The sequence below is a fragment of the Mus caroli genome, unplaced genomic scaffold (assembly GCF_978045245.1).
Source record: "Mus caroli unplaced genomic scaffold, Mus_caroli_1 scaffold_13, whole genome shotgun sequence".
NCBI lineage: Eukaryota > Metazoa > Chordata > Mammalia > Rodentia > Muridae > Mus > Mus caroli.
This window is the reverse complement of record NW_028227268.1, coordinates 5,401,890-5,421,860: the sequence shown is the minus strand read 5'-3', so window position 1 is coordinate 5,421,860 and position 19,971 is coordinate 5,401,890. Positions and strand designations below refer to the sequence as shown.

Below are 19,971 nucleotides of genomic sequence, written 5' to 3'. Positions count from 1 at the left end.
TGAGAAAATGCCTTACAGTTGGATCTCATGGAGGCATTTCCTCAACTGAAGCTCCTTTCTCTGTGATAACTCCAGCTTGTGTCAAGTTGACACAAAACACCAACCACTAACCAACCCAACTTGAGACCCATCCCATAGGCAAGCACCAATCCCTGACACTATTAATGATACTGTTGTGCTTACAGACAGGAGCCTAGCATGGCTGTCCTCTGAGAGGCTCTACCCAGCAGCTGACTCAGATGGATGCTGAGACCCACAGTCAAACAGTGGATGGAGCTTGGGTTTTTTGTTGTTGTTGTTGTTGTTGTTTTTTGTTTTTGTTTTTGTTTTTTTTTGGTTTTTCGAGACAAGGTTTCTCTGTATAGCCCTGGCTGTCCTGGAACTCACTCTGTAGACCAGGCTGGCCTCAAACTCAGTAATCTGCCTGCCTCTGCCTCTGCCTCTGCCTCCTAAGTGCTGGGATTAAAGGCGTGTGCCACCAGCGCCCAGCAGAGCTTGGAAGATTCTTATGGAAGAATAGAGGGAAGGATTGTGGGCTCCAAAGGGATAGGAACTCCACAGGAAAACCAACAGACTCAACTAACCTGGACCCTTTGGGCTCTCAGAGACTGAACTACCAACCAACGACCATACACAGGCTGGACCTAGGCCTCCCTGAAGATATGCAGCAGATGTATAGCTTAGTCTTCATGAGGGTCCTAAACAACTGGAGTGTGAGCTACCCCGAAAGCTGTTGCCTGTCTGTGAGATGTGTTCTTCTAGCTGGGCTGCCTTGTCTGGCCTCAGTGAGAGAGGATATGCCCCGTCCTGCAGAGATTTGATGTGCCAGAGTGGGGAATACCCAGGACGACCTCCGCCCTCTCAGAGGCAAGGGGCAGGGGGAAAGATTGTTGGAGAGGGTGACCAGGAGGAGGGGCAGTGAGCAGAATGTAAAGTGAATAAATAAAAATAAAATAAAGGAAAAAAACCAGAAAATGACAGAAGAAAAGACATTAAAAAACAAAAACAACAACAACAACCCCAAAAAACCACAACAAAAACCCTGCTGGGTAAGGTGGCACACGCCTTTAATCCCAGCACTCAGGAGGCAGAGGTAGGAGGATCTCTGTGAGTTGGAGGCCAGCCTGGTCTACAGAGCAAGTCCAGGACAGCCAAGGCTGGTTACACTGAGAAACCCTGTCTTAAAAAACCAAACCAAAGCAAAATAAAAAACAAACCTTTTTATTTTTATTAAATTTTTTTTAGAGACAGGGTTTCTCTACAGAGACCTGTCCGGAACTCATTCTGTAGACCAGGCTGGCCTTGAACTCACAGCCTCTGCCTCCCGAGTACTGGGATTAAAGGCTTTATGTTTCAGGCCTGGAGAGGTGGCCCTGAGGTTAAGAACACTTGTTAGAGGGGCTGGAGAGATGACTCAGAGGTTAAAAGCACTGGCCGCTCTCCCAGAGGACCTGAGTTCAATTCCTAGCAACCGCATGGTAGTTCACAACCATCTGTAATGGGATCTGGTGCCCTCTTCTGGTGTGTCTGAAGACAGCAACAGTGTACTCATATGCATAAAATAAATAAATAAATCGAAAGAAAGAAAGGAAGGAAGGAAGGAAGAAAGAAAGAAAGGAAGGAAGGAAGGAAGGAAGGAAGGAAGGAAGGAAGGAAGGAAGAAAGAAAGAAAGAAAAGAACACTTGTTACTCTTCCAGAGGACCAGAGTTCATCCCAGAGCTCACATGGTGGCTCACAACTATTCCAGGGTGATTGCCATCCTCCTGCCTCAATCCCTTGAGCATGGGCACTACAGGTGTGAATCACTAAGCTGCTGACTGGTTGATTCCTGTGTGAACACATCCACTTCGCTCTCCCGAAGGCTTGATTCTGATGACCAGCTGAAATATAGCAAGTACATTTTCATCTCTTGTGGACCAATGGAGCCTGTGCTCTTGATCTCTGGTCTGCCCTGGCCTCTCCCGACAACTCAGGATCACCTCTCAGGCCACACGGGAGGGGGCTTGCCGTATCAGGTCCCATGGTTAGCTTTTCTTCAGGGGTTAGCTTTTTTACTTTTTCTTTTTGTTGAGATAAGATCTCAACCTTGCTGACTGGCACGGGAACCAGGCTGGCCTGTCTGTCTCTGCCTCCTGAGTGTTGGGGATAAAGGTGGGCACCGCCATGCCTAGTTTTTTAGGGACTCACTTCAAATCCCTGGCCTGGAATTTGTTTCAACCCAGGCTGATCTTGGTAATCCTCCTGTTACCACACCTGAGCTCCTGTGGAGTCTCATACACACTGTGCTTGTTGTGTGTGTGTGTGTGTGTGTGTGTGTGTGTGTGTGTTTGGTGTGTGTGTGTGTTTAGCTGTATGACCAGGATTATTTGGGCTTACACGTATGACAGATCCTGGGGAAGAGGTGAGCTCTCATATCCTTTACCATAAGCACAAAGCACAGAGACCCCGGCCATCCATCGTGGATGAAACTTCTAACTCTCAGAACTGGCTTGCTTCCTCCAAGAAGACCACGCCTCCAAAACCTCCCCACACACCACCACCAACTTGGGACCAAATGCTCAAATGTACAAGCTTACAGGGACATCCTCAGACAAAGCAGCACAGGAGGGCACGTTGCGGCTGGAGGTCAATGCCTGCTGTCTTCCTTGACCTGGAGCACGCCAATCCCACTAGACTGGCTGGCCAGCAAGCCCCGGGGACATTCCTGCACCCTCTAGCACTGGGGTTATAGGTATGCTGGGGTTGCAGCTCAGGTCCTCCTGCTTGTGTGGCTGTCAGCTGAGCCATCTCCCAAGCCCCTATATATGGTTATTGTCCCCATGTATGTAAGGAATGTCCCCATGTACAGTCCCGGGAGACATCTCTCTGATTCCCCAAGAGTCTTACATTAGGTAGGATGTGAGCCTGACTTGATAGAATGTGTAGGTAACACAATTCAGGGGAGGGGGTGGCAGGAAAAGATGGGAGGATTCTGCACCTGTCACTTCTGGGACAGAGGATTCACCTGTGATTTCTGTTGTTCTGGCCTTGACAATTCCAGTGCTTCAGGCTGGATTCTGCCTGCTTCTTAGACATGATCGTTGTGTGATTTCTTTTCCTGTAGATTTCTTGTACTGATCGTACAGCACCTTTGACGATCCTGCTGAAGTCTATTAAAGCTGCACATAAGGATGTAAAGGACTATGGGACTGGAGAGACGACCGCCCAGTGCTTAGAGCACCGGCTGCTCTTGTAGAGGACCTGGGTTCAGTTCCCAGCACCTGTGTTGGACGCCCTCTTCTGACCTCCTAGGGTTCCAGGCACACATGTGGTATACAGACACACTTGCAGGCAAAACAGTCATGCACATTTAAAAAAAATGTATTTTTTAAAAAAGATAAGGTGTGGTGGTTTGACTATGCTTGGCCCAGGGAGTGGCACTATTAGAAGGTGTTGCCTTGTTGGAGGAAGTGTGTCACTGTGGGGGTGGGCTTGAGACCCTCCTCCTAGCTGTCTGAAAACGGTCTGCTCCTGGCTTCCTTTTGATGAAGATATAGAACTCTCAGCTCCTACAGCACCAAGCCTTCCTGGATGCTACCTTGCTTCCTGCCATGATGATAATGGACTGAATCTCTGAACCTGTAAGCCAGCCTCAATTAAATATTGTCCTTATAAGAGTTGCTTTGGTCATGGTGTCTCTTCACAGCAATGTAACCCTAGCTAAGACATAGAATTTTGCTATATATCCCAGACTGTCCTAGAACTCACTAGGTAGCCCAAGGTGTCCTGGAACCTGTGGTAATCCTCTCACCCAAGTCTATCAAATTGTAGGGATTATGGTGTGAGCCATCATGTTGGGCAGATCGGGGCCTTTATAAAAAAAGCCCCTAGCCGGGCGGTGGTGGCGCACGCCTTTAATCCCAGCACTTGGGAGGTAGAGGCAGGCGGATTTCTGAGTTCGAGGCCAGCCTGGTCTACAAAGTGAGTTCCAGGACAGCCAGGGCTATACAGAGAAACCCTGTCTCGAAAAACCAAAAAAAAAAAAAAAGCCCCTGAAGCCTGGGATGGTGGTGCACGCCTGCAATGGGAGAACTTGGGAAGATGAAGGCAGGAGGATCAGGGTCACAGGGAAGGAGCATCCATGAACTAGAAAATGTTCCCACTGCACACACACCAAACATGCTGGTCCCCTGATCTTGGGCTCCCCAGATTCCAAGATGGTAAGACATAGATCCCAGTGCTTCACGAGCTCTCAGTACTTAGCACATTTTATCAGTGCCCACATGGGCAGGGCACTCCTCTTGTTTCTCTAAGGACTCCCCTTGCCCTCTTTCCATCTGATTCCTCTCCATCCCTTTCTTGACAAGGCTCTCATTGGTGCAGACGAAGGCTTCTCATTGGCGCAGACTGCCTCCTGACACCATCCATGTATTCTTGGGCTCATCTCTTCTGTACTCCCACCACTGTTGCCCCCCACGAAGGCTTTCTTCCAAGGCAGCCTTGTCAGGACTTAAGGTCCTTGACCTTGACAGATGACCTTGCCATCTGTCCGAAAAGCAGTAGATGCTAAGCTCTGACACAGCTGGACACTTCCTGCAGCTTCAGGGCCTCTGGTCCTCCTTCTCCCTCCTCCCCCCCGCCCCCAGAAGAGGACAGGGTTTCCTATGGTCTCCTTGTTGATCCCATCCTGTCCTGAGCTGAAATCCCAGCCTTATTAGCACCTCTGAGATGCTTGTGTTGGGATGAAGGATCCGACTGCACGGAACTCATGCGCACACCCGCTCTTGATAGCTATTTCCCTTGGAAATGATAAGCCCGAAGTCACCTCTGCTCTCCTCTGTCACCCCCACCCCCACCCCACATCAGGAAACATGTTAAATCAGCCTCAAAACTCAATCTCAAAGCTGGGTGTCATGGAGGGTCTGTATGATCTTATCATTTCAGAGGCTGAGGGAGAAGGGCTGAACGTTGAAGGCCAGCCTGGACCACACAGTGAGGTCCTGTCTCAAATAAATAAATAAATAAATAAATAAATAAATAAATAAATAGACAAAGAAACCCGCTCTTGGATGTGCTGACTCTGTGTCTTACCATCTCCATTGCTACCCCTCTGTCTAGACATCGGCCTTCTCTGCCATGTATTTGGGAATCTGGTCACATGACTTTCCAGCAGCAAGCCCCAAGTGTCAAAAGTGAGGCATTAGGACCAAGGGTCTTGGAGGCTGGCGAGATGGCTCAGCGGGTAAGAGCACTGACTGCTCTTCCAAAGGTCCTGAGTTCAAATCCCAGCAACCACATGGTGGCTCACAACCATCCGTAATGAGATCTGACACGTACTCTTCAGAGTCAGCTACAGTGTACTTACGTATAATGATAAATAAATCTTAAAAAAAAAAAAAAGGACCAAGGGTCTTGAGGGGTGAGCTTATCCCCTCAAGTCTCCCAAGGTACGGCTACCACAGTATTCAGCCAGGCTTGTTCTCGAAACACCCAAAGAACGTACTTTCACAGAAAGGCTGTGAAGGAAGGTTCTGGAAGGGAGGTCAGAGCAGCCTGAGAGAAACAGCACCACCTCCATTGGTGAGAAGATGGGTCAGGGGTGGTGGGGAGAGAGCTGAGGCTGAAGAGAGTCAAACTGTGAAGGATGGGGACTCCAGTGGGATTGGTCAGGTAAGGGTCTCTGTGACTGCGGAGACCATGGGCTTGATTCCAGGCCACAAAAGCCCCTGACTTGGGACTGGAGAAATGGTTCAGTGGTTAAGAGCACTTGCTGTTCTTGCAAAGAACCACAGTTTGGTTCCCCTTACTCACCCCTGTCTGTACTCCAGTTCCAGGGTATCTAGCGCCCTCTTTTGGCCTCCTCGGGCCCTGCACGGGACATGGACAACAGGAGTTACCATGTTTGGTTATTGGTCTTAATGACTTTGCAAAGCTGTTGTGTCTCCAAGAAGAAAACAAGCACTTATGCAGCTCTCTCTCTGTGTCTCTCTGTCTCTCTTCTTTTTCTTCTTTCTTTCTTTCTTTCTTTCTTTCTTTCTTCCTTCCTTCCTTCCTTCCTTCCTTCCTTCCCTCCCTTTTTTTTTTCTTAAGATTTATTTATTTATTTTATGTAAGTACACTGTAGCTGTCTTCAGACACTCCAGAAGAGGGGGCCAGATCTCCTTACGGATGGTTGTGAGCCACCATGTGGTTGCTGGGATTTGAACTCTGGACCTCTGGAAGAGCAGTCGGGTGCTCTTACCCACTGAGCCATCTCACCAGCCCCCTCCTACTCTTTCTAAAAATGCACTTTAGTGGCATCTAAACATGGGCAGAGTGGATGTACTGAGATTGGGGTACAGAGGAAGAGTGAGGTGTTAGACCTGTCCTTTCCTTGAAAACAGAGAAATATGGGCTCTGCTGGACAGCTATGTGGAGTCCCTGTCAGAGAGGCCAGCATATGGGCCAGCTTGCTGGACACCACTCTCAGTTCTTGGCAAGGTCTGAAGGTGGCGGCCATAGGTGTTGCCAGCTGAGCTCCTGGGCCTCCTTGAAGCTGTTGGTGAAATAGGCACAGGTCCCCTTCCCAGGCTGCTGGAAGAGCGTGAAGCCCAAGCCACACAGGCAGGCCTGAAGCCTGTTGTTGCTGTCTTCCTAAACTGCCCTTTGACCTGATTGCATCAAACTGGGCACCTTGGTCAAGGCCACAGCAGAACTTCCACTCTCCCTGCCCTGGGCCTGTGTTTCCCTGAGGCAGGCCTGGGGCACAGCAGATCCCCTCTTGTTTACAGGCAACGTGGCAATGGAGAACAGCATTGGCTTACTTATGTTGGTGAGCCCCTAAGGTGAGGCTGCCTGCCATAGTTGACTTTCTATTGCTCTGATAAGCATCATGACCAAATCAACCTGGGGAGGAAAGGGTTTATTTCAATCCTTCATAAACGGAAGTCAAGGGCTGGAGAGATGGCACTAACTGCTTTTCTGAAGGTCCCCAGCAACCACATGGTGGCTCACAACCATCCGTAATGAGTTCTGATGCCCTCTTCTGGTGCAGTGTAGATATAATAATAAATAAATCTCTAGGCCAGAGTGAGCGGGGCTGACTGGAGCGAGCAACCTTCATTTCCAGCAACCACAGGATGGCTCACAACCATCAGTATTCATATACATAAAATAAATAAAATAAATCTTTTTAAAAAAATAAAGCTACCAACAGTTCAATAAAGGGAAGTCAAGGCAGGAACCTGGAGGCAGGAGCTGATGCAGAGCAGAGGTCGTGGAGTGTGCTGCTTCCTGGCTGGCTCCCCAAGTCTTACTCAGTCTGCTTTCTTCTCATTGCTTTTTCTTTGTTTTGTTTTGATAGAGAGTCTCTCTGTGTAGCCCTGGCTGTCTCAGAACACACTCTGTAGAACAGGCTGGCCTTGAACTCAGAAATCCACCTGCCTCTGTCTTCCAAGAGCTGGGACTGAAGGCGGATGGCACTGCTCACAGTGGGCAAGGTCCTTCCACACCAATCCCTAATGATGAAAATGCCACCCAGGCTTGCCCACAGGCTCTCCCCAGATGACCCCAGCTTGTGTCAAGTTGACAAAAGCCAACTGCAAAGTTTCCTGTTTGATTTTTGAGACAGGGTCTTATTGTAGCCTAGGCTGCTTTTGCGTTTAAAGTGGTCCCCTTTTGTCAGCCTCCCCGAGTGCTGCATAGGCTTCTGGGTTCTCCCCGACCCTCGCCATCCCCTCTCCCCAGCTTCTCTTGTTTCTTTTGTTGTGTATAGGACAGAGGGCAACCTCAGATATAGTCTCTCTGGAGTCACCCACTTCTGTTATGAGACACAGTCTTCCTCCAGGGACCTGGGGCTCACCAGTGAAGCAAGGCTGGCCAGCAAGCCCCAGGGATCTACCTGAGTTTCTAAGCAAGGGTCACCACAGCCCTTTTGTTTGTTTGTTTGTTTGTTTTTGTTTTTACTGCATCTTCTGCTTTTTATTGCGTTGTGTTGAGATTCCTGTGCTTGATGAAAGCTCTTGGAGTCTGCATCATCTCCCCGGGCTTCCCTATTTGCATATGTAGAGAAGGGTCAGCCTATATAACTCTGGCTGACCTGGAACTCACTACAGAACCAAGGTTGGCTTTGAACTCAGGCTCCTCCTGCTTCAGTTTCCCAAGTGAAATACATGTTATCTGGGGCCAACACCTTCATTTATTAACTTTTTCCACTTGGTAAGTGCGGGAAGATATTTCCATTAGCTAGGCAAGTCAACTTTTGTTTTTGGCTCAGGCTTCAGTAAGGCTGCCTCCCTTATGGAGTAATGTGGAGCCAGGAAGCTGGCGGGCTAGAGATGGATGCTTTCTTGGATGAAGTTCCTGATAGTGCCAGCAGGGGTCGCTGTGGAGCTGTACTGGGGGCCTCTTTGTCAGGGAAGAGGTGGCAGTCTCCTTGTGATGCTCCCCGCTCGCTCGATGCCCACACCCCCGTGGCTCTCAGCTTGATCTCACCAGGGGGAGCTGACCCAGTTGCTCTGCCTCTCACTAAGAAGGCTGACTACTTGTAGAACACAGGACAAAAGCCCAGCCATCGTCCCTGCACTGGCCTAAAACCAGGAGTCGCCTGCATCCTCCCCTATTCCTTCAGCATCCCCGGTCCGTGGGGGGTGATGGCGCACGTCCTCTCTAGAAGGTAGGGATCAGGGAGAGTTCTTCTCAATAGCAGGTTCCAGGATAGCTCCAGATTTCCACCCACGCCATTCTCAAGACTTGTGTGGGGAGGCCTTTTCGGAGATGACGCTCTATCTTGACCTGCTGACACTCCACCAACCAGCTCAGGCTGGACCTCAGGGATCAGGAGGCTCAGAGGCTCCCGGCCTTTTCTTGTTGCCATGGTACACCCCACCCTTCTCCATCTCCTCCCAATATCTCTCACGGGATTCCTGCTCAGCGGCTCAGTTTGTCCTCGGCTCTCCTGGTTCTCAGCGTCCAGCCAGCCCGCCCCATTCCGAACACCTTTCTTGCACCCAGCCCCCATGCTCCTCCCACTGTCTTGCAAGGCCGACTTTTGCTTAAAGGAATTAACATTGTGTCTTGCTGTGTAGTCCTCCTTCCTCGGCCTCTCCAGTGCTGGGAGCACCACCACACCGGGCTTCCTATTTTCAAATGGAAGCTCTGAAAGATTTGCTCTCTTGCCCAGAGTCACACAGCAGCACCGCTGACTGAGTGTGAACTCGGAGGCCACCAGTCTGGCATGCTCCCTCTCTGGAAAGGCCTGGCCTGCGCTGCCCTCTCAGCACCCTGCATCCTCCTTCGGTTCCCGGCTCACTCTTGGCCCGTGTGTTTGTGTTGCTTTCTAAGACTGCTATTTATTTATTCTTTGGATTTCCAGCGAGTTCTCTGCTGTGCCAGGCCCAGGAGATGAAGAGAGGCACGGCCTACATTCAAGTGCAGGGTCTGGAAGACAAGACTTTTTCCCGTGTTAGCTGAGTCCTCTCAGACAGCCTGAAGCCCTCCCAAGGGGCAGAAGCGGTTTCCGGTTCTCCTGTACCCCTCCCTATGGTGACCTCCTTGGTCTCTCCTCAGAGACTTGATGCTGCTGTTGTGACCATTGCTATGGGGGGATGGACAGGCCTTGCTCAGCAGGGCTTGGGAAGAGGTTCTGGGCTGAGAGCTTAGGGTTGAAGGTTAATTCCAGCAGGCTCCCTTTCTGCTGTACCCAAGGGCTGATCCCGGAAGCATGGGGCCTATGCAGCATCTCGAGTGAAATGTCCCTGCGCAGGCCTAGAAGGTTGAGGTTTAATTTTTGGCTATGTCACCAGTGTACACGACCAGGGCCCGTCTGCATGGACAGCTGGACAGTACTCCCACCCCATCTCTTTTTGAGGCAGGGGCTCATCATGTAGCCCAGGCTGTCCTCTGACTTGTAATCCTCCATTCCCCATCTGGTGGGTGCTCAGATGACACACGTGTGCTACCAAGCCCAGCTCTGACAACACTCCCTTCATCCCACACTGACCCTGTCCTTGCCAGATTTCCTGGACAAAATCCAAACGGCACTGATTTATTTATTTATTTATTTATTTATTTCTGGAGATTAAACCTAGGGCCTGGGTATCTCCAGGTCAATGTTCTTGCCCTGAGCTGGACCCTCAGCCTTCTTTATTTTTTATTTTGAGATAAGGACTTACTAAGTGGCTCAGGCTGGCTTTAAACTTGTGACTTCCCCCCACCCCCACCCCCACCCCGCCTCAACCTCCCAAGAAAGCTCTAAACCAGATAGTCCTAGCTTCTCTGAAGTTTTAGTAAGACAGACCCATCCCTTGCTTCTATAAAATCCAACTTCTGCCCCTTTTTTCTTAGCCTCTGAGCAATCGACAGTCCAACTCAGAGTGCCCCAGGAGCAGCTAGAGCCAGCACAAGGGAAGTGGTTCCCTCGATGGAACTGTTTTCAATGAAACCGCCCTTAGCTAAACTGCTGAGGGAAGAGACGGGTGACGCAGGTCCAGGAGGAAAAGATCAAGCAGAGGCCAGATACAGGAAGAACAGACCTGGTTTTAATGACACAGCTGGATCTGGTTACAAACATCAGAAACTACAAAAGACAGGCAGTTACAAGGAAGGCAGCGCGAGGGTGGGACCAGAGGGGACGCAGGCACGGTAGCCACAGCAGTAAGACAGCTTCCAGGACAGTACACGTGACCAAGGGGTACACACGGGGTTCCCAGCAATGTTAAGGAGACTATGTGGAGAGGGTGAGCAGGTGGCCCCAGAGGAGGGCAGGAGAGGGAGGCCCTGGTCTGCTGAGGGGTGTGAGGACAGCCCCTGGTCCTGTGGCCTGGCTGCTGTCTGAAGTGAGCGGATGAGGCTGACATTCTAGGGCTCCATACTGAGGCTGCGCCTCACCCCCACCCCCATATACCGGACACATACACTGACCAACATCCCATTGGGATCTCCTGAACTCTTGGTGTGTGCCCCGGTCCTTGCCCTTTCCAGGACAAGCCAGTCAGGCAAACCCTTGGGGAGGGGAGGGGAGGGGAGGGGAGGAGAGGAGAGGGGAGCCAGATCTTCATGTTTTTTTTTTTTTTCTCGTTTGACCCGAGGTCTTCCTGTGTAGCCCCAGCTAGCCTGAAACTCACCACCGTGGAGACCAGGTGGATGACCACCTGACCTCAGACTGGCAACGATTGTCCTTTCTCCGCCTCCCAAGCTCTGGGATTCTCTTGTTTTGGGGGGGTGGGGGTGGGGCAGGAATGCAGGGCACTGAGCTGTAGGGGCAAGCTGACTCACCCCTACTCTCCCACCTGGCCCCTCCTCTTGTGCTGTTGCCAGCTTTCACCCTGCTCCCGGTAGAGCTGCCCAGAAAGATGGCCAGGACTCTTCTGGCCTCCCACGGCTGGGCAAGACCTAGGCTTCTGGGCCTGCAGGCGCACTCGATAGATATGTACGTGTGTGTTATATATATTTATATATAGATCGTATATAGAATATATCTGTGTATATGGTAGACGTGTGTGCGTGATGCTCTAGAGATGGCGAGGAGAACCTGCATGCTGGCGGGCAGAGTGAAGCAGGGATAGTTCCTTTCTGAAGTGACTCACGGGCTTGTCCGTCCTCGCTTCCCACCGGCCACTTTGCCAGGTCCCTCTCTAACAGTCAGTAGAAAAAGCTAAGAAGAGTGTGCCTCTGCTGTGAGGCAGAGGGATTCCCCTCTGCTAGATTCAGCATCCAGGGAGCCAGCCCCACCTCCCAGTAGCCTGGGGGGACCACAGCCATGATGAAGGCCTCCTTTCGGGGGAAGTCGAGTCAGGGGTTCCTCCAGCTTCCTTGGCACCCAGAAATGGAAGATCAAGGCGTGTCTTCAGAAGTCGGCCTTCTGCCCAAAGTGCTGCCAGGGAGGGGGGAGCTGGGAGGGGTCTTACGGCCCTGAAGAGGGCAGAGTGGCTGGTAGGCTGTGGATGAGACAGGAGATGAAGGTAACAGGTTACAGGGGTCAGTGGGGAAAGGTGGATGGAACACCTGGGGTACCGGGAGAGGTGACTTGGGGGTCACGGGATGGGACCCTTTCTGCTGAGAGACCCAACACCGCTGCACAACCCCCCATTACCTCCAACCTCACTGTGCTACCTCAAGCCAGTTGGGTGGCCCACAAGGGGCCTAGATCTGTCCCTCTAAAACGTGACCGGCGTCGTATATGCTTGCCCACTGAGGACAGAAGCGTTTCACACACTCTAAGATGTCACAGGGAGGGAGGGCCAGCCTGAACTTGTTTTCCATTCATCTGGAAATAGGCTGTGCTGCTTGGCGCGGCAGAGCGAGCACTCCCTGGCTTCTGTGTGGTAATGTCTTCATCCATGAAACTCCTTTTAGCCCCGTCCCAGAACCCCTCCACCCACACAGAGTCACACAGCCCGGAGCAGAGACAGTTCAATAAACAGTGTGGTCTGGCTCACTCTGTTTCCCTGATAAGAGAAGTTGGACAGGGCCCTTCTAGAAGTTGGCCCTGAGACTCCACCCCGCCCTGTGAGGCAAGGAGATCCCAGCAGTAGGTTGGGTCTCACAGGCTGTGGCCCGTGCCTAGGCCCCCAGGACACCAGAGATGGGGATGATGGCTGTCAAGGGAGGAGGAGAAGAGCCCAATGTGACAGCTAGGGAGACCCCGTGTGGGTGCTCAGGCCCCGGGGAGAGGTGGGGAGAGGTGGCTAAGCCCTGGGGTGTCTGGTGCCTCATCATCTACCCTTATTCAGCTTACTAGGACCAAAGGGGGACAGACGCTTGAGGTTTGGCTAGAACTAAGTCCCTGGGGTCCAGCTGGAGCAGGAGGGGTGGGGGAGCTCTCTGGCCATGTGTTTCTGATTCACTGGGGCTGGCTGGCCAGCTCTTCCCTGCAGTCCCTCTAGGCCCTGTAAAAAGCTCTTTTCTCCAAAAGCAGGAAGTCTTGTGTCCGTGGCTGTAAACAAACTCATCTCAGGCTGCAGCGCCTGCCTGGGGAGGAGAGTTGGGGGTGGGGGGTGAGGGTGGAGGGGTGAGCCCCTCTGACATCTTCCCTTCCAGTCTCCTCCCTCATCTCTCTCAGTGGCAACTGGAGGTAACCTCAATTTTCCAGCCTGGCCAATGCCCTTCTCTGGCAGGTAAAACTCCAGGGTTTGGGGGCAGGCTAGGTCCAGCTGTACACATCTGGAATTGACCTGGCGGCAAGGAGCAATTCCTGAGAACTCTGTCTGCTCTCCTGGGGAGCTGCTGATTTTGGGGAGAGGTACAAGTGGACGGGGTTGGTCAGTGGCAGGAAGGGCAGCAGACCCGGCCTCTCCCTGCCCTTGGTGACCTCTGCAGAGCTGGGCGGGGAGGCCCGTAAACAGGAGGTGGCACGGGGGCCTTGGAAGAGCCTTTTCCATGGGAAACTGCTGGGAATATTTCTCTACAACACGTGTCTCAAGCCGCTGGCTGACCCCTGGTTCCCGTTCCCGCCTCCGCTCTCCTCCTTCCTCCTTCAGTCTTGCCTCTGCCCTTCCATTCAGCTCCCAGAGTCAACTCCCTCTTGGAGGTCTAGGGGGGTCTGAGTGTTCCCAGCCGCCGGCCACATTCGAAGGCCAGCCCAGCCCTCGCTGGCGCTTCCAGCCAGCAGGAGTCACTGAGTCCGGCCACCCTGTCGGAGCCTAGAAGTGGAAGCCTTCCACTGGTCAGACTGGAAGTAAATATCCCCCTAGTTTTGTCCATGGGCGTGACAGCCATGTAGGTCCCTTGTGGGCTGGGCATGTGTATGTGTCCTTGTGACCTTCCTGGCTCCAGCTCTGTTAAGGCAGACGGTGGATGGAAGTACAGACTGGTCACTGTGAATGGGGAACAGGCCTAAAGGATTGGTACCAGGGAGGAAGGGTGTAGTTGGCCCACTCTGCTCTGAGCCTGAGGAGCCATCGCCCTGCCGGGAAATCATCATAACCTTGGCTGATCTGAACCCTCCCTGCTCCAGACAAGGAGAAGCACTGCCCAGATAAATCTACTTAGAGTTCACAGCTCTGTGTAGCCAAGAGTCAGGGCTGGACAGGAGCTGGCCTGCAGTGAGAAGGGTGCTGTCTCACAGGCCCTCTGCCTTGTGTCTGCTTTTCAATGTGTCTGCAAGCCTGAAGGGTTCCTGCCACAGCCTGTCAGTCCCTGGTCCCAGGAGAGATGGGAAGCCCAGGGGACAAGAGAGGACACCGCAGGGAGGCTGCCCAGCCCACCCTCACCCGCTCCTCACGTGGTGGTGTTGGGAACCTGCTGTACCCAGCCCACTTCCTTGTAGGCCGCGGTCACGTGGCTGTAGATGAGACCCCTCAGCTTGGCCCAGGCTTTCTGCGTCTCCGCAGGGAAGTCATTGGCAAACTCCTCGGCGATCACCTCCAGAATGACTCCAGAGAGAATCTGGGGGCAAAGGAGGGAAGGTGGGGGTAAGCGCCTGAGCACCCTGCCTCCCACCGTCCCCAGGATCCCTGCTAGGGTCACACTGGCTTGTGTGACACAAACTAACAGCCTGGTGGTTACTGGAGACCACACTCTCAGGACACTGGACTGCACTGGACTGGTCCCACCTCTCTCTCCTGCTGTGTCCCCTTCTGGCCACAGCCTCTCCAGGGGAACAGGCTAGCAGCACAGTAGCCATCTCTGCTATTCAGGAGCCCTCCCAGAGCTACAGGTTGTAGGGAGCTATGGCCCAGTGGCCTGCAGGCTCTGGACAAGAGCAAAGAGAGGGACGGACATACCTTAAAGTACATAGGTTCCACCTTGTGCTTGAGGGCGTGGGCCTTGCCGACCAGGGCGAGCACAGAGGATACCTTGTCTGGGTCATGCAGGTTCTCCACGACAGTGTTGAGGGCCCCCATGACCCGGCAGGCGTGCTTCCGCAGCTGGGGACTTCTCTCCATCTCCAAGGGATCCTCCATGTGTCTAAATTGGCTGAAGTACTGCTTGGCCGACGGGAAGTTCACAAAGAACCTGGTAGGAGGAAGGGGGTGCTGAAGCAGGGGGCTCCCTCTGAGTCCCTCCGGAATGGCCAAGATGGAGGCGGGGGAGAAGTAGTTATGTCCTCACCCCGGTAATGGTTCCTACGCTCATACAGAGCTGTCCGTCCATCACAGGCTCTCCCTCTGGCCAGGTCCCTCTGGGAGCACTGACTGGGCTGTGCCTACACTGCCTTTGCCCAGAGTCCCCTCTGTCCCAGCCCGACAGCTGCACTTAGCATCTGCCAGCCTTCCTTCCCATGATGCAGTGGGATGCCTGACACATGCCCCATGTCAGACCTGCTCCTTTCTGGTCACCTAGGGTGGCTGTTCCTCCATGGCCATTAGTGCCACTGGGCGGTTTTCTCTGCTACCCTCTTAGTCTGTCAGACCAGACCCTGAACCATAAGCAGAGGGAGGGTCTCACAAACGCTCTGACCCATCACCCCGGCGTAGGGCCCTCCTCGCTGGGACTCAGTGAGAGTTCTTCAGGAAGAGTATATGAAGTGTTCTGACCTGTGTCGCTGAGACATTAGAGGAGCTCACAGCTTGTGGCTCAGGCCATAGAGTCTGATGTGGGGGAGACGGAGAACATCCGGCTGGCCAACCCGTCTGTGGCCACAGCTGGTTTTGGCAGGAAGAGTCTGACAATGACCAAGAGCATTGTCCACATGGAGAGGGGCAGGGACCCACTTGGACGCTGAGTGTGACCTTGGACACTTTATGACCCCCTCTCCCTGTCTGTGAAAGTTTGAGAGAAGTTTTGCTGCTGGCTTCTTCAGATGAAGAAGTGGGTGTGGACCAAGATGGCAGTGAGCCTGAAAACACACAGGACTTTTTCGGAAGCTTTGTAATGAGGGACAGATGAAGAAAGATGGCTCAGGGACCAGGGAGACAAGCCGATGCATAGAGTCACTCAGAGCTCAGACCTGGCAACTAGGTTTGATCCCCGGAATGTATAAAACCCAAAAGGCAGGACGCTATGACGCATGGGTAACCCTAGCACTCTTTGGCAGTGAGACAGAATCCCCAGGGAACAGAACAGTGACAGGAACAAGAGAGACTCTTTCCTCAACAAGGTGGAAGGAGAGAGAACTGGCTCCGGGCTGTTGGCCTCTGAGCTCCACGCTAATGCTGTGATGGGAGAAACATGCCCCCACCCCTACACAAGATAATCGGCACCTCAGGCTTTGGGGCTTTCCCAATTGCAATACAAAAAAAAAAAAAATAAATTTTATTTTGGCTTGGTATGCTGCCATTTGCAAGGCATCTCCTACAGTGCTCAGGTGCCACAGCGTAGAGGCTATTGCGCCCTTTCCGGTGAGGGCATCCCAGGAACAATCGTTGAGCATTTACTATCTGAGCATTGCTTTGCTCCCCATCCTATCTTGTGGCTCAGGACCTGGCTGGTCTTGAAGGTTGCCCAACAGGCAGGAACCAGTCCTGAGCACAGGTGAGTGTCTTGTCTCAACACAGCAGCACCATATGTGGCCCCGAGACAGGAACTTCCCCAGGAGCTCTGCCTAGCATCCTGGCTTCTCCTGAACCTGTGTTTCCTCCCACCCATCCCTGGCTGGCTTGAGCTGTTAGGGAGAAGCCTTAACAGCCAGTCTTGGGGAGTTTCTCAGTTCTCAGAGGCATCTGGGTTTCCAAGAGCCTGAAATAGGCCCGTCTGCGTGTGAGGGGGAACGTGTCAGCATTACAACCAGGCAGGAGGGGGGGGGGTGCTCCCTCCTCAGGCTTCTCTCTGACATGAGTGCAAACACGGGGTCTGCCTCAGACCCTAAGGCTCTGCTTGCTCTTCTTCCAAGACACCATATCTGCCAGCAACTGCTGCTGGTAACCAGCTTCCTCCATGCCCTTACCCTGCAGGCAGAGTGTGTGGTGAGGACAGAAAGGGAGAGTGGTCAGAGGGCCTGGTCCTACGGATGAGCACGCTGGGCTTGTCAACATGGCTCTGTGACCAGGATCTCTGGATGGGTCCCCTGTGAAGCGGTGAGAAGCTAAGGGGTCTTGGCCTTTCCCCTTTCCATTGGTCAGGCCTGGGGCAGACAGAAGCAGAGGAATCGGTGGCATCTGGAGCCACAGGGAGTGGCTGATACAGCTGCCCAGGTTTGTCAGTGTTGGCTCTGTGGAGTTAGGTGGCTGGCTGGACCAGCCAGATCTGATTGCTGTATCAGGTCTCCTCGGGTTCACTGTGGGCCTTTGGGTACTATGTCTATCAGTAAAAATCTCTCCCAGCCAGGCCTGGTCCCTTGGGTGTCAGGGGGTGAACAGAAGAAGGTACAGAATGAGCCCTACTCTCAGATCCTGTCCTTCTTCTGCCCCCCTCTGTCCCCCTCCCCCCATATCTGGAGAAGCAATTCACAAGAATATTTCCAGGTCCTACGAGCCTTGACTTGTTTCCACGTGTGCCCTGTGGGCCTAGGGGGTACGACAAAAGACCAAGAGCAGCCAGCTGGGGATGCGGACTGGTGTATCTGCGACTCTGTACTCCACTGTGTGCTTGTGTGTGGGTGCCCACGCTGCCAATCTGGGTCTTCGAGTGTCTGCAGCTTCAGGGTCCCAGGGGCCCTCCTTGGTTCCTGTCATCCGGGGCAGCGTTGCTGGTTTAGAGAACTCTAAACTAGCTGCTCCTTCCTCTTCCCTAGGAATCCTCCCCTAACTCCGCCAAAGTGCTTCGACTCTCTTCCTCCAAAATCTATTCCTGAGTTGGAACCCAGGCATATCGGTAGGGAGCAGGGGAGGTCCCAGGCTTGCAGGAGGCAGAGGCAGAGAGAGAAGAGGAACCAGGGAAGGGGTCTGGGGACTGAAAACAGCTGCATCACAGCTGTCCCGCCCCCGGGTTCCACCCTATCTCCACACAAGGTTGCCCTGCCTTCCTAGAATTGAAAGCCTGGGGGCTGAGGGTGTATGTGGGGGTTCATCCTGAACCCCTGGGCCCAGCGTGTGGTGGAAGAGTACAGATTTGATTTGTAACTACAGTCAGTCTCTACTTTGTGGGGCTTGGTGACATTACCGGGGTGCGGTGTATAAATACAGCGTCACTTGGGGCGGGGGGGGCACCCTCAGGGTTTCTGGGGCTAGATGCTATACTTCTTACCTGAGTGGGGTCCAGAGTGGGGCCCTGTCTCCTGAAAGCCGCCCCCCCCAAGCCAAAAAAACTCAACCAGGATTGCATCCAAGGAACCTGCTGGCTTCACTCCTGTCTCACCTGCAGCTTGCCCTGGCCTCACTTTCGAGGCAAAGAAGGGCGGCCGGGAAGCTGGGCCTCTTGACCTTTATCCCCCTGCTCTCTGCTGTGTTCTTCTGAAGGGCCCAACTGGACAGGGAGTTCTGTTTCCTCTTTAACCCCCTTCCTGACTGAGCCTCAGTTTCTCTGCCCGTTACTCAAAGGGTGGGGGGGGGGTGCTCCTACCGTTCCCTTTGAAGGCTGGTCGGATGCTGGAGCATACATCTTAGTGGGATCACTAGGGTCACTCGTGAGGAGGACTGACTGGGATGGGAGAGTTCTGAGGCCGGGGAGACCGAGCGCTCTCCTGCATCTAGTTTCTGATGGTGAGCCTCACTCTCCGAGCTAGAAGGCATCAGCTAAGGTTTCCATCGCTCCAAAGCACCCCTGTCACCGCGACCCGTCCCCAGTCACTGGGGAGGTGGCGCCGGAGCTCGCAGCCGGCCGAGCCCGCCTCTGCCCGCAGCCCCTGTCACCCTTCCCGTCCGGGGCCCCGCCAAGAAGGGAGCGACACCTACCTCACCAGGATGGCCACCCCCACGTCCTCGCAGTTGGCATACAGCCGGGCCCACGTAGCCTGAACCGCCTTCCTCTCCGCCTCGGACAGCTCCTCGCTCCTCTCCCTACGCTCTATCTCCATGTCGCCCGGCACTTTCTCCATGAGCAGCTCCGAGCCCAGCGCAGCTTCGCTCGGCGGCGGGCGCGGGGAGCCGAGGCCGGTGCGTGCGAGGCGGGCAGGAGGACGGGCGGGCGAGGAGTAGAGCGCCGGAGGGAGGGAGCGTGTGTCTGTGCGCGCCGGGTGTGTGTGCGCGCGGGTGTGCAGGGTATATGTGCGGGGGGCGGGGGACTGCGAGCTGGGGGCGGAGATGTGGTCTGCTGGGGAAAAAATGTTTAAAAAAAAAAGAATCCGCTCCAAAAAATCCAGTCCTGTTTCTGGGAGTCAATTTTGGCAAGGTGAAGGTTAGGCGGGATGGGGGTGTCACGGCTGGCGTCTGCCCGCCTGACCACCCACCCGTTAGCAAGGCCACCGCGGTCCCGGCTGGGAGAGGTAGGTGTGGCCAATGTGCAGAAGGGGCTGGGAGGATCAGGGGGTCACGCGATGATGGACAGCGCCGGGTGTACTGGCGTGCGCCCCGGGCTGGTGCGGAGCTGAGGGTGCGGGTCTCAGCTCTCGACGTGTGGTGTCTGGACGTGTGTGTGTGTGTGTGTGTACACCCTTCACGAGGTGGGGATCTGACTCAAAGTCAAACACACCCAGGCATCGCCTGCTTGGGAGGAGGAACTTGTAGACAAATCCGGGCTTCCCCTGTAGCCCCGCCACTCCTGAGCCTGAGACTGGGCCGAGGCACCCGTTGTCAGACGTGGGGACCTCGAGTTCTGGCAGGTTTAGAGCGATGGGCAGTCTCTCTTCCCATCTGCTGGTCCAGCTGGCTCTCTGAACTTGTGCACATGTCCAGTCTGGGGAGCCAGAGACCCGTGCCCCACTTCCCTCCCTACCAATGCCTCCCCACGCCTGCGAGCAGGGAGTCCTGAGAAGGTAGTTAATGATAGGTAGGTAAGGACCAGACACTGTCCTGAATTACCGCCCTAGCCCTAGCCATGGTGGAGTGAAGTTCCACAGAGAGGCAGTCAGTCAGGTATGATGGAGAGGCTCTGGGGAGCTGGAAGTCCTGAGTAAGGCACCAGACAGTGAAGACATTTGTCACCATCGAGAGTTCAATTTGAGACCCGGAAGGCAGATACTTCATCTCCTTCATCTCAGTAGACTGCTCAGGGAGAGGTGACACTGGGACAGAGGGGAGGAGTACAGTCTTGAGAGA

General features: G+C 53.7%; 1 protein-coding gene across 2 annotated transcripts; it reads right to left on the bottom strand.

Annotated features, from left to right (window-relative positions):
• Window positions 1-10,475: 10,475 nt before the first annotated feature.
• Window positions 10,476-19,170, bottom strand: Cygb (cytoglobin). Of its 2 annotated transcripts, none has more exons than XM_021176822.3 (4): window positions 18,670-19,170; window positions 14,683-14,914; window positions 14,170-14,344; window positions 10,476-11,895 (listed from the first exon to the last, which is right to left on the bottom strand). In XM_021176822.3, exons 1-3 carry the CDS (start codon window positions 18,810-18,812, stop codon window positions 14,177-14,179), a joined length of 543 nt encoding a protein of 180 aa, XP_021032481.1. In that variant the 5' UTR covers window positions 18,813-19,170; the 3' UTR covers window positions 10,476-11,895; window positions 14,170-14,176. The 2 variants fall into 2 exon arrangements, with proteins under 2 accessions (XP_021032481.1, XP_021032480.1); XM_021176821.3 differs by having other exon boundaries at window positions 14,181-14,344; window positions 18,670-19,168.
• Between the last annotated feature and the right edge of the window lie 801 nt (window positions 19,171-19,971).

Coding starts and splice junctions, on each gene's coding strand:
- Cygb (XM_021176821.3), bottom strand. CDS start 18,812: ATGGAGAAAGTGCCGGGCGACATGGAGATAGAGCGTAGGGAGAGGAGC. Junction 14,915..18,669: donor GGGGTGGCCATCCTGGTGAG/GTAGGTGTCGCT, acceptor TCCTCCTACCAG/GTTCTTTGTGAACTTCCCGT. Junction 11,896..14,180: donor CAGGTTCCCAACACCACCAC/GTGAGGAGCGGG, acceptor TCTCATCCACAG/CCTACCAGCCACTCTGCCCT.